The sequence below is a fragment of the Sus scrofa genome, chromosome 9 (genome assembly GCF_054392235.1).
Source record: "Sus scrofa isolate SSC_HxYL_T2T_F1_AM1 chromosome 9, Sscrofa_HxYL_maternal_Yorkshire_Landrace_v2.0, whole genome shotgun sequence".
Classification (NCBI taxonomy): domain Eukaryota; kingdom Metazoa; phylum Chordata; class Mammalia; order Artiodactyla; family Suidae; genus Sus; species Sus scrofa.
This window is the reverse complement of record NC_139391.1, coordinates 51,788,703-51,802,772: the sequence shown is the minus strand read 5'-3', so window position 1 is coordinate 51,802,772 and position 14,070 is coordinate 51,788,703. Positions and strand designations below refer to the sequence as shown.

The 14,070-nt window shown below is 41.6% G+C and overlaps 3 protein-coding genes across 4 annotated transcripts in view; 2 read left to right on the top strand and 1 right to left on the bottom strand.

The window, feature by feature from the left end:
• Positions 1–945, bottom strand: part of LOC100524098 (olfactory receptor 8A1-like) — a 141,033-nt gene extending 140,088 nt beyond the window's left edge. Inside the window, exon 1 of the mRNA XM_021063057.2 lies at positions 465–945. The gene's annotated coding sequence lies outside the window, so the exon portion shown is untranslated. The remainder of the gene's footprint in view (positions 1–464) is intronic.
• Positions 946–1,061: 116 nt separating this feature from the next.
• Positions 1,062–14,070, top strand: part of LOC100519859 (olfactory receptor 8B3-like) — a 37,932-nt gene continuing 24,923 nt past the window's right edge. For both annotated transcript variants that reach the window (XM_003130013.5, XM_084976498.1), the window contains exon 1: positions 1,062–1,154. The gene's annotated coding sequence lies outside the window, so the exon portion shown is untranslated. The remainder of the gene's footprint in view (positions 1,155–14,070) is intronic.
• LOC100519677 (olfactory receptor 8B3) lies at positions 8,056–9,007 on the top strand. Its single transcript, XM_003130012.4, has one exon. It carries the CDS (start codon positions 8,066–8,068, stop codon positions 9,005–9,007), a length of 942 nt encoding a protein of 313 aa, XP_003130060.2. The 5' UTR covers positions 8,056–8,065.

Below are 14,070 nucleotides of genomic sequence, written 5' to 3'. Positions count from 1 at the left end.
CAATGGGAGTCTGATATTTTGCAGATGGCTCCTCCAATACAAAATTCTGACTAGATATTTTAAGGTTAAAGATAAAAAGGATGGCATATAAATACTGTACTCTGGTTGCTGAATTTGTTTCTCACAGGAGTATGTGTCTGCAACTCTGAAAGTCTATTACATGTGTATGGGGATTGATGGAATAACAATAGATAGGACATAAGAGGAATTTCGTTATATTCAAGTGCTTTTTCTCGGCTGATGTGCTTATGATTAACAACGGTGATGTGGGGAGCTAGCGCCGCCGCAACCCTGAGAGCCCCCTGCTCCACCCGTGCGATTCTCCTGCAGCAGAACCGCGGCGTCAGCTTGACTTCCGCTGCTCCACGCGACAGGTAGGCCAAGGTACCCCTGCCGCAGCCTCAGCGAGCTCATTGACGGCCTGGTGGCCCTGTGCCTGAACTCAGCTGCAACCTCACTCTTACCTTATCCGGAGAGTCTCCGAAGACCCGGCGGGTGTAGGCGGCTGCTGGCGGCCACAGCGAGGTCCTGCTAGGGCTCCAGGCGTCTCATCGCTGGCAGCTGCCTGGCTCGAGTGAGCGGCCACCGGAGAACACGCAGCCCGAGAGCCCCTAGCGGCCGGAAGGACCTGGGTGACAGCATGGAGGCTGCCACAGGAGACCAGTATGGGCCTGCCGGCATGCGCAGACTGGGCCACGGCCAAGGCCTTCTAAGGCAGCAACTGCGAGATGGATGGTACCGAAGTCGCTCGGGGCATATCAGCGCCCCGCGCCAGAAGCACCATGTGGTCCACACTCCGGGCCCAGCCCACGTGCACAGTAGCTGGAGCTAGGCCACCCACCAGCCGTCTCCACAAGCAGAAAGTCTCGGCCACCTTCTATTTGGCCAGCCTGAGAACCTAGGCCTACTAAGCCGCACAGGCTGCTGGGATCAGCCGGCTGTTGCGCACTTGGGGAGCATGCGCAAGAAGTTGTGCCTGCAGCTACCGCAGGTGTTTTGGAAAAGGGAGGCGAAACGTTGGGCGTGGCGAGCATGCGCATGAAGTCGTGCCTGCCGCTACCGCAGGTGTTTTGCAAAATGGAGGCGAAAGGTCGGGCTGGTGGAGAGGTCCTGGCGGAAAGGTCCTGGCGGAGAAGGACACCGGGGACAGCAAGGTGAGTAAGCTCACACCCAAGAACCTGGGTATGTTCTAAGGTAAGAAGTAAATCTGGCCATTAGCTCAGGCCAGAGTGTCTGCGCCACAGCCACCCATCATGCAGGGCACCTGGCTCTCCAGCCTGAGTAGCTTGGACGCAGAGCTTTACTAGGCTTGGGGCCCTCTGGGTGGATGCCCTGCCTCTGGCCCTCTGCTTCCTTGGGGCTCTGGGCCCTCACTGCACCAGGCTTATTTGCCTACTCCTTCTCATCTCACACCTCAGTCTCTGGGCTCTCAGCCTCCCCTTCTTGTCTGCCTCCAGCATCTCTTTAGGCTTCATGTCCCCTTTGGGCCCTCGTTCACTTCAGGGTCCCATCTCTTTGTGCCTCAGTCCCTCTCCTTTCAGGGGAACACCTCTTCGTACTTCAGACCCCCATTGTCTCCATGCCGTGTGTCTCGAAGCTTCTGTTTTCTTAGCGTTCCTCTCTGCTCATGACTTCCTGGCTGTGCAGCTGCTTCACTCTGCTGCCTCTCTCTCTCTTCTGGTAGCCCCATCCTCTCCTGGCCTCCCACATCCTCAGGCCTGTTCTTTCCCACCTGCATCTCAGGTGGTTGCAGGCTCTCTTCCTGTCCTTATTTTCCCCTTTAATTACTGCTTCCAGGCATCTTTTTTGGTGGCCATCCCTTTTGCTGTGAGGAAGGGTCCCCGAAATTTGTGAGGGAGGGGTGGACTACACTCAAAAAATGCTTTTCTTTGGCTCTTTGGGGTCTTTTGGGTTTCTATATAAATTTAAAATTTCTTTGTGCTAGTTGCCGTTGGTAATTTGATAGGGATTATGATGAATCTATAGATTGCCTTGGGTAGTACATTAATTTGGACAATACTGAGTCTTCCTATCCAAGGGCATCTTTCCATCTGTTTGTGTCATCTTTGATTTCTTTCATCAGCTTCTTATAGTTTTCAGAGTCCAGGACTTTTGTCTCTTTAGGTAGGTTTATTCCTAGGTATTATATTATTTTTGATGCCATGGTAAATGGGATGGTTTCCCTAATTTTTCTTAATGATTTTTCATTGTTAGTATATAGAAATCCAGTAGATTTCTGTGTATTAATTTTGTATCCTGAAACTTCACCAAATTTACCAATGAGCTCTAACCAGACACTTTTCTTGTAGCGTCTTTAGGATTTTTCTATATATAGTATCATGTCATCTCCAAACAGTGTTAGTTTTACTTTATATGAAAAAAAGGACAGCCCACAGAGTGGTAGAAAATACTTGCAAATGAAGCAACCAACAAGGGATTGATCTCCAAAATATACAATAAACTTATGTAGCTCAATATCAGAAAAATAAGCAACCTAAGCAAAAGATGCGCAGAAGATCTAAATAAACATTTCTCCAAAGAAGACATACAGAGGGCCAAAAAAACACATTAAAAGATGCTCAACATTGCTAATTATTAGAGAAATGTAAATCAGAACTACTATGAGGTGCCAGAATGGCCACCATTAAAAAGTCCACAAACAATAAATGCTGAGGAACATGCAGAGAAAAAGGAACCCTCTTACACTGTTGGTGGGAATGTAAATTGGTGCAACCGCTATGGAAAACAGTATGGAGGTTACTCAAAAAACTGAAAATAGAACTACCCTATGATCTAGCAATTCCACTCTTGGGTATAGATCCAGAGAAAACCATAATTACAAAAGATACATGCACACCAGTCTTCATTGCAGCACTATTTACAATAGCCAGGACATGGAAGGAACCTAAATATCCATTGACAGAGGAATGGATAAAGGTGATGTGGGGTGTGTGTGTGTGTGTGTGTGTGTGTGTGTGTGTGCATGCATGCATGCATATATAATATATAATGGAATAATACTCAGCCATGAAAAAGAATGAAGTAATGCCATTAGCAGCAACATGGGTGTGCCTAAAGATTATCATGCTAAATGAAGTTAGTCAGATGGTAAAAGACAAACATAATATGATATCACTTATATGTGGAATCTAAAAAAAAAGAATACAAATGAACTTACTTGCAGAACAGAAATAGACTCATAGACTTTGGAAACAAACTTAGGGTTACCAAAGGGGACAGGTATGTGGGGGTGGCCTTGAGGTTTGGGATTGGCATATGCAGCTGTGTTATGTGGAATGACTAGCCAACAGGGACCATGTAGCAGAGGGAACTCTACCCAATATTCTCTGATAAGATATATGGAAAAAGAATCCGAAAAAGAAAGAAAAATGCCTTTCTCAGAGAAGTACAATGGGATAGGCACTTGCAAGGGGCAGGAGGTGTGGAGGCAAATGGGAATCCCTGAGGGCCTGCCCTGACCAGGCCCACTGAAGAAGACCTGGCCTGCTCCTCCATTAAGGCTCTGGCCAGCACCTGAAAAGGAGTGAAAGCACTAGGCTTTGCACAGGATAAAGCCTGTTCTGGATGAATGATGCCCCAGCTTCCTGAAGAGTCCCTGGCATGCCCCACAGACACATATTCATAGGCACCATCCCCAGCCACTGCCTAAAAGTGGCTTACTGTGAGATGGTTGTTCTTGAACAGGTGAAGACAGGGTATGGTTGCTCCTGAGCTACAGACCACTGCTTGGAGTGGTCCTGGTGCCCCATGAGGTGGGTGTGGTCCTTGCTGTACAGATACCCAGCAGACTCCAACTCTACCCAGTTCTTGAAGACTTTCCTCTTAGTTACCAACCTGCAAACTTTGTCCTCTTACCTTTCTTGTATCTTTTTGACCTCCAGAGAGTAACTTTGATTTAGAATGATACCTTTTGGTACTGTATGATTAGAAAGCAAAGGCCCCCTCCCCACTGTGTATGTGCTAGCACTGTGAAATTAGTGTTTCTGCTATTTCTTTACAAATAGTTTGGTTTTTTTTTTTCTTTAAGTATAAGAAATCCTGAGAGGGAATTTAAGAAACAAGGCTGTTGAGCAAAGGCAGCAGTTCTGACTTCCAGCAGTTGGAGAAGGGAGGGTGGTGGGACTGGGAGAAAATTTTACTCCCTGACAGGTCTGTGTTCACAATAGTCACTGCCCAGAGAGTGGTGACAGCAGGGACTTTTGTTTAGGTGGAAAGGTCACTGGTGAGCTGGGTGAGCTAGAGTGTTTCTTGGCCTTAATGTGCTTGCTGCCAAGTTTGTTTTCCTGTGGCCTGGTGTATCACTGTTCTTAGCAGTCCATTCCATGCCTGAGGCTAAAGGAGACCCCTAACAGGCATCCTGCCTGTTAGCAGTGGAGCCTCTTGCCCATAGAGAGGCCAACAGCTGGGAGTCTAGCCAGGGCTCTTGGAGTCTCCTGTCTGTATCCTCCCACATCTTGCTGAATGAGACATCTCCTAAAGTGTGATTCTGCACATTTTGGTGTTAACAATAACACACACACACACATACAATGATGGTATTGTGCATTTTTACAAAGAGTAATAGTGGGACATACTCTGTGTTCCCCTTGTCTTTGACATGTTATCAGACCAACTCAAATTCTGGTGCACTGTGCAGGCCTGGGAGAAACCATGAACCTGAGCATGTAGCAACACTCTAGGGGATGCAAAAGGAGGTTATCAGCAACTGAATTAGATTTGCAGGATTTAAAGAAGGCTTACAGGCTTAAGAATTCTGCTCTAAATTTAAACAAGAAGTGTAGAGCAAATGTCACTGTAGAAAATGTCTGAGAATGCCTCAGAATTACTGGAAGGATTAACAGAAGATAATTCTCTCCTGAAGTCAGTTAGAAAGACTAGAGGAGGTGACTGCTTCTTCAGATTTGAAGACAGCAACAAAGTCTTCAAGGAATTTGAAAGTTTAATAGAACATTATACCACCAAAGCAGCCCAATAATGTTCCCAAAACACACCCCAAAGATTTGGCGATCTGTGATTTGCCTGATAAAGAATTCAAAATAGCTGTTTTAAGGAAGCTCAGTGAACTACAGGAAAACTCAGGAAGACAATTTGATGAAATCATGAAAACAAATTACAAACACCACAATAAACTGATTTAAAAATTAATATTATAAGAAGAACCAGTCTCAACTGTGATCTTACAGCCCTTGCCCCTGAAATATTTTCCATAAATGAAATAGATTTACTTTTGTGTTGAGCCAAGTAATTTTTAAATTGCTACAGAAATTTGAATAGATGTGGATTGTACAAAATGGAATACAACTCAGCAATAAAATGAGCAGACCACTGATACACACAAAACTGGGATGGATTTAAGGGCTTCATGCTTTGTGAAAGTAGCCAATTTCAGAAGTTATAACTTGTATAGATTTGTTTGTCTTCCAAATGACCCCATTATAGACATGAAAAACATGTTAGTGGTTGCCAGAAGACAGAGATGAAGGTGGGAGGGGATAGGTATGACAATACAGGGGTAATATTAAGGAGTTCCTTTATGGTAGTGGAAGACTTCTGTATCGTGATTGCGGTGGTAGTTATATGAATCCATATACGTAGTTAGATTGCATAAAATACACATACATACACACACACACACACACACACACATGCTGCATGTAAAATTGTGCAAGCTGAATAATGTCTGTAGTCCTGTATCCTATTAACATCATACCAATGCCAATTTCCTGGTTTTGCTTCTATACTACAGCTGTCGAAGATGTCTCCACAGTAGGAAGCTGGGTGGTAATTCAAGGGACTCTACCCATTATTTTTGAAATTTCCTGTGAATCTATTATAGTTTCAAAATTTTAAAAAAATGAGATTTATTCTCACAGTCATGATCATAAGCTAATACATAACATGGGTATTCTAAAGTCATGTTTCCTTGGAATGGAAGCTTATTTACAGTGATTTTTCTTAGAGATTTGATTTTAATCTGTTAACACATTGGGTCAAAACAACCAAAGTTAATTAAATTTCCATGGAATCATTCTTATACTAATGTCTCATTAAATAGCAATCTCTGAAATCCATTAAAAAGATTTTTTGTTTTATGTCTATAAAATTTATATAAACGCTTATTTAAAAGGATTCAAATATTGTAAAGGACCATAATAAATGAAATGTTTATATATCATTATGAACTTAAATTCTTAAAACTAGTGCTATCTGGAATATAATTAGTGAATTTTCAATGACATTAATTGTTTGCATCTTTATAAGGGTCAGCAGAGGATCCTTTGTCCTATGCTCTGGATAATGTATAATCCCTGATGGGAAATTAACATTTACTGTTACAATTAGAGTGTAAACACAGACTCCAGCTTCTTGCACAGCTTACCATGATGGCAGGGTCCTAGGGGACACTCATACCTAGATTTCTAATCAGGACCAAAAGGATTCTAAGCCGTAAGCAAATACCATGTACTCCTTGACATGGTGGCTCAGATGCCAAATCTGTGGTTTTCCTTCACAATCTCTTAATATATTTATAACTGCAAGTTTGATCTAACCCAGAGACTGACTCATGGAACATCCAGACTGTGATATCTAAGTTAATGACTCTTTTGCCAATTAAAGGAGAAGATTCTCTGACTACATCTGCTCAGCTTTGATATCTTCAAAACCAGTTCTTCCAGGACAGTGGAGGTAAAAGTCACATAAAGGGTTAGCATCGAGTTCCCTCAATGGAAGGAGAATGAGCTAACCAACTTTCTATTTTCTTCTCACTCTCTCTGTGGCTGACAATGAGGAAAAGTATTTATATTGAATAACAACAGACTCCAAAATCTGGAGCTCTGATTCTGCTGCTTGCATTGTTCTCAGTAGTATACCTTCTGTGTTGACTTCATCCTCTGGTAGCAGAAACCTGTAGCAGTTCCAACTGATAAATCTGAAACATAGCAACATCAGAAGAAGAGATTTTTCTTTTCTTAAAGTTTTTTTAATTGAAATATATTATACCATAGAAAACTTGACATAATAAGTGCATAGCTTGATACATTTTCACAATTTAACTTAATCAGCACTTAACTGTGTTTCTCTTTCATGTCATCCTACAAAATCAAGAAAAACACATCCACCTTCCTTTATTCATTCTCTGTCCACTAGGATGGAATAAAGGAGGAGAATGTGTAGGAACACTGGAGTGTACGGTAAAGTATAAACTTTAGGCTACCAGGATTCTCCTCAATACTTGTTATTAAATATTGAGTTCCTGAATTCTTGTAGTAAACTATATGACAACCTTATACACTGAGAGAGACTTCTTGGCAGCAGAATATCTGCATGGTCTCTGCCTTGTAGAAATCCTCTCTTTCTTGATGGCCAAAACAACAGAATTGAGGCTTCTAGTAGAGTGATAGAAACATTAGCAGGAACTAGAAAGTGAAGGACCAGATGAATTGGAGGGACAGATGAGGATACACCCCCACTACTGAAACCCATCCACAGGTAGGCTTGTTACCCAGCTACCCCATGCCTTTATCTTCTAGTAAAGACAGAACAGCTGTTTATCACATACAACTAGTGCAGAAAAAGACAGTGATTAAAATGTTGAGGGGTGTGGGTAGCAGTACCTTCAGACCCCATGAAGCAAAGAAGGACTGTGTCATCTCTGCCAGTCTGAATCTCTTTCTCATAAAGCTCATGTAAGGACAATAAGGCTATGTTCCCTCTTTTTTTTTTTTTTTTTTTTTTTGTCTTTTTAGCTATTTCTTGGGCCGCTCCTGCGGCATATGGAGGTTCCCAGGCTAGGGGTCGAATCAGAGCTGTAGCCACCGGCCTACGCCAGAGCCACAGCAATGCGGGATCCGAGCCACGTCTGCAACCTACACCACAGCTCACGGCAACGCCGGATCGTCAACCCACTGAGCAAGGGCAGGGACCGAACCCGCCACCTCATGGTTCCTAGTCGGATTCGTTAACCACTGCGCCACAATGGGAACTCCCTATGTTCCCTCTTAATGGGGTTTTCTTCTGTTCTCACAGATATCTGAAGCTGAACATGCTGGCTAGAAATGACTCCTTAGTGACTGAGTTTATTCTTGCTGGATTAACAGAGCGTCGAGAGCTCCAGCAACCCCTCTTTTACTTGTTTCTAATGATCTACATCGTCACCATGGTGGGCAACCTCAGCTTGATCATTCTTATTGGTCTAAATTCTCACCTCCACACCCCCATGTACTATTTCCTCTTCAACCTTTCCTTCATTGATCTCTGTTACTCTTCTGTTTTCACGCCCAAGATGCTCATGAGCTTTGTATCCAGGGGGAATATCATCTCCTACGTCGGGTGCATGACTCAGCTGTTTTTCTTTCTGTTTTTTGTCATCTCCGAATGCTATATGTTGACCTCAATGGCCTATGATCGCTATGTGGCCATCTGTAACCCGCTGCTGTATAAGGTCACCATGTCCCATCAGGTCTGTTCAGTGCTCGCTTTGGCTGCATATGTGATGGGACTTGCTGGAGCCTCTGCCCACACAGGGTGCATGCTTAGACTAACCTTCTGCAGTGTTAACGTCATCAACCATTACTTGTGTGACATCCTCCCACTGCTCCAACTCTCTTGCACCAGCACTTATGTCAATGAGGTCGTAGTTCTCATTGTCGTGGGTGTTAATATCACCGTGCCGAGTTTCACCATTCTGATTTCTTACATCTTCATCATCACTAGCATTTTTCATATCAAATCTGCTCAAGGAAGATCGAAAGCCTTCAGTACTTGTAGCTCCCACATTATTGCTCTTTCACTGTTTTTTGGTTCAGGAGCATTCATGTATCTTAAATATTCTTCTCCTGGATCTATGGAGCAGGGAAAGGTTTCTTCTGTTTTCTATACTAACGTGGTGCCCATGCTCAATCCTTTGATTTACAGTTTGAGGAACAAGGATGTCAAAGTTGCACTGAGAAAATCCCTGTTTGAAATCCAGAGGAGAAAAATGTAATTTTAAGCAACAATAACATAAAGAGATTTAAATTTGTGCTTAATTTTTATTAATGTCTTTCAGGATGAGACTTGTTCATAATCATGTGGCCTCTACAGATTGTATTATGTGTGGTAAAATAGACTTCCTCAACATTTCTTTTTGTTGTTGTTGTCGTTGTTGTTGTTTCTTTTCTAGGGCTGCACCTGCGGCATATGGAGGTTCCCAGGCTAGGGGTCTAATCGGAGCTGTAGCTGCTGGCCTATGCCAGAGCCACAGCAATGCAGGATCTGAGCCGAGTCTGTGACCTACACCACAGCTCACGGCAGCGCTGGATCCCGAACCCACTGAGCGAGGCCAGGGATTGAACCTGCAACCGCATCGTTCCTAGTTGGATTCCTTAACCACTGAGCCACGATGGGAACTCCTCGACATTTTCTTTATAGCTGATCTAGTCTCATTTTTTCCCTCTGTATCTCTTGAACCCTTGTACCAGTTTACTAAGTAACTAATATCATCTTTATAAAAGGAAAATATAAACTGATTTTTTTTTTCATACTCTTTTTGGTTCCTGGGCTATTCCTAATCAGGACAAATATGGTGAATTTCATAAATACATTAAGTTAAAATAGAGCTTGCTGATATAGATTAAAAAGTGCCAAATACTACAGAAGAATTCTCTTTTTAAACAATCCTGTTACTGGTATAGGTAGAAGGATTCAAAGCAATGTCATCATTGCAAATTTCATGAACAGCTTAGTGGAGGATCAAATCCTCCTGATGTTGTCATTTCGTTCTATTTTTCATACCACTTTTCATTTTATTATTCTTACTTTTCTTGTTCTCTTTGAAAATGGCAAAATCTGTTTCACATGCCACCTGCATCTGAGAGCCTCTATCAGCTAAATGCATTTAATATTCAAGAGAATACAGATAACTTCACCATATGTTGCCAAGCATAACATTTAGAGAGGGAGGATGACTAGAGGAAAAATATACGTGTATCTCATGATCCCAGTTATCATGATGGGTGGTTTATTAGAAACTTTGTGTTTGTTACTATCTAAAAGTGACAGCACATATTTTTTTTTTTTTGTCTTTTGTCTTTTTTGTTGTTGTTGTTGTTGCTATTTCTTGGGCCACTCCCGCGGCATATGGAGGTTCCCAGGCTAGGGGTCGAATTGGAGCTGTAGCCACCGGCCTACGCCAGAGCCACAGCAACGCGGGATCCGAGCCGCGTCTGCAATCTACACCACAGCTCACGGCAACGCCGGATCGTTAACCCACTGAGCAAGGGCAGGGATCGAACCCGCAACCTCATGGTTCCTAGTCGGATTCGTTAACCACTGCGCCACGACGGGAACTCCAGCACATATTTTTTTGAAAAAGCATATGGTTCTTACTGTAAATTTTGTTTTTTATCGCTTAAGGAAATACTACACATAATATTAGGAGAAACATTTTAGCCATGATTTACTTAACCAGTGAAGTATCATGTAAAAAGGCACATAGTAATGGTAATGAACCATATTCCTAGCAACATTTTCTGGAATAACTTAAACTTCATATCATCTGTAAGACAACAAATATATTTACCTTGATGCTTCTTGCTATGATTTCCCTATTTCTCCAGTGCTTTTCCCATTTGTGTATTTAGAGTATCAAATATAGTGGTAGGTCAAAAAATTCTTGTTGAATTGGATTATTTTGTGTGGATAATAACTCATAATTTTACTGTTATAAATAATAATAAAATATAATAATAAATAGTAAATTAGAACTTTGGGATATAATTTCTTCCAGGGAGTGGAATGTGACTGCTAGCTCCCCTTCAATAGAACCAGCTGTGGGGAGCATCACTGACTTTATAGTTGATAACCCTTTGGGTCCATCATGGTATCTAGGTGGAGTCCATGCTTACTCTAAGACATCTTCAACCAGTGGCTTAGCGTGATGGGTCATACCAAAGCTGGACAATTTCTGTGCAGCATGGATCTCTTCTGACAGGCAGTCTTTGCTTGGGGACTTCCTATCCTATTTGAGATTTTTTTGAACTGCACTGTGGTCTGAGGTTTTTCTACCCAACCTTTCATCCAAGGTGTCACACTTTCATCCTGGTCTGAAGTTTTTTTAAACTGACTCCAACTCCTTCTCATTTTATCCTTCGCAGGCACTTAACACAATAAATTCCTTGGAAGTTTGATTATTTGTTAGCATCTCTTCTTTTTTTTTTTTTTTTTTTTTGAGAACTCTAAATGATAGGATTTATACAACCTGATTTTAAAACTTAGTTTTACAGAGTTCCTGTTGTGGCACAGCAGAAACAAATCCAACTAGGAACCATGAGCTTGTGGGTTCAGTCCCTGGCCTCACTCAGTGGGTTAAGGATCTGGCATTGCTGTGAGCTGTGGTGTTGGACACAGACTTGACTCGGATCTGATGTTGCTGTGGCACAGACCAGCAGCTGTAGCTCTGATTCGACCCCCTAGCCTAGGAACCTTCATATGCTGTGCGTGCAGCCCTAGAAAGAAAAAGACCAAAAGTGATCATTAAAAAAAAAAAAAAAAACAAAAAACAGAAACTACCTGAAATGAAATACAGAGGGAAAAAATGGCTAGAAAAAAATGAGCAGAGCATCAGTGAGCCCTAAGACATCAAGTAACCTGGTATGCATGTGATCAGAGTCCCAGACAGCAGGGAGAGGGAATGGTAGAAAAATATTTGAAGACAAAACAGCTGAAGACATCCACCTAAAGTATAACTATGCAGTGAATGTCCTCTGACCACTTAATCTAATTGGGGAACAAAGTTGACTAAATAAGCTAACAACTTTCATATAGGTATTGTTGAGCTAGGCTACTGGATTTACTACCCACTCAAAACAGCTAAAAATACTGAATAAAATATTCCACAATAATCTATTTTATGAATTGAGATTACATAAATTTTGCATTATTTATTTTTTGTTTGTTTCTTAGGCCACACCTGTGGCATATGCAAATTCTATTGCTATTATTTAAGTTCACTCATCATTTTAGGGTATAGTAATCAAAACATTAGTTTCATTATAAATATGGACAAGTAAATCCACACACAATAGAATATTCAGAAACAAGTCCTCACTTACACAGTTAATTGATTTTAAACCAAGCAACTATGTAAAACGTTAATCTTCTAAGCAATTGATGCTGGAAATACTATATCTGAGGAAAACAATGAGCTTTTATCTCTACCTCACACTATACACAAAAATTAATTTTAATGAATCAAAACTATACACACAAAGCTTAAACATACCTCTTCTAGAAGAAAACATAGACACATGTTGGTGTGGGCACAGATTTCTTAGACATGTTCTAGAAAGCACTAAAAGAAGAAGAGGTAAATGAGCTTTAATGAATTAGAACATCTATTTATAAAATAAATATTTAGGCTAAACTGCAGACTAGAGGAATATTTGCAATACATAGACTTAATAAATGTATTGTATCCAGAGTAACATCTTATTTAAAACGTGTCTCAGTGATAAAAAGACCATTTCGTACAGTGACATATGATTTGAAAGACACATCCCAAAGGAACATGTATAAATGGCCAGTAAGTATAAGGAAGTGTGCCTTATTTGCTGCACCCCCCTTAGATGTACATCAGAAGCTGGACAGCAGTCCTTCACCAACTGTATTTTGCTCCATTGTGTCACTGCCCAGACTTTAGCCCTTGCGTGTCTCAGACACTTGTCAGGGGTTCTTCTTGGTCTCTCTCCATGTTGGACCCTGCACTCTTCATGGAACCCCTGTTTCAGAGGTCCAAGCATTAACTGTGGGGCACCTCTACACCCTCCGTTAATCCAGGCACCAGTCCTGTAGTGGGTCTCCTCTGGGATTCTAGAATCTGGTTGATGCTTCTATTTCTCATTGTTCCATCAGTTCTGAGAATGGTACCTATTTTTTTTTAATAGGTTATTAGTCTTTATATTTTCTCTACTTAATCTTTTGCTCTATCCTCTTTGCAATAGCTATATACCCAATTCTCTTTTTAAAATATGTTACATAGGAAATACATGAGTATACTTATTTTTTGGAGTGGAATTTAAAGCAGCGAACATGTTTTATGTGATTTTCTTGGACTGACTTGCCCTTCTCACAGGTCGTATCCTGACTAAATCAGCACATGCCAAGTCCTGATGACAGTGATTAGTCAGAAATTGTCATTTGGCTATAGTTTTTTCTGCTAAAATTGTTTTGACAAAGTTTTCTCCTTATAGTTACCGAATTGTTAAGATTAAATCCAGGGATCATGGTAGTCCTGTTTTTACTATATGGAGAGAATTCATCTGAGGTTAAAACATAGAACCAAGCAGAACAAAGCATGGGAAGGGAGATGTGCCTCCATGAATGGTTGGCCCTGTTCAGCCACCTAAAGGGATGTGTCATTTCTTTTTTCTTTTTTTTTTCTTTCCTATTGAGGTGTAGTTAATTTACAATATGGTGTCAATTTCTGCTGTATTGCAAAGTGACCCAGTAATACATACATATATGTATACATATATATATATATATATATATATATATATAGTTTTTTCATATTATTTTCCATCAAATTATGTCACAAGAGGTTGGATATAGTTCCCTGTGCTGTACAGTAGGACCTCATTGTTCATCTATTCTTTTTTTTTTTTTTTTTTTTTTTTTTTTTTTTGTTGTTGCTATTTCTTGGGCCGCTCCCGCGGCATATGGAGGTTCCCAGGCTAGGGGTTGAATCAGAGCTGTAGCCACTGGCCTACGCCAGAGCCACAGCAACACGGGATCCGAGCCGCGTCTGCAACCTACACCACAGCTCACGGCAACGCCGGATCGTTAACCCGCTGAGCAAGGGCAGGGACCGAACCCGCAACCTCATGGTTCCTAGTCGGATTCGTTAACCACTGCGCCACGACGGGAACTCCTGTTCATCTATTCTTAATGTAATAGTTCGCATCTACTAACCCCAAACTCCCAGTCCATTCCACTTCTTCCCCCCCTGTCCCCTTGGCAGCCACAAGTCTGTTCTTCATGTCCCTGAGTTTGTTTCTGTTCTGCAGTTAG

Excerpts from the sequence above, each read along its gene's own strand:
- LOC100519677 (XM_003130012.4), top strand. The coding sequence starts at position 8,066 with ATGCTGGCTAGAAATGACTCCTTAGTGACTGAGTTTATTCTTGCTGGA.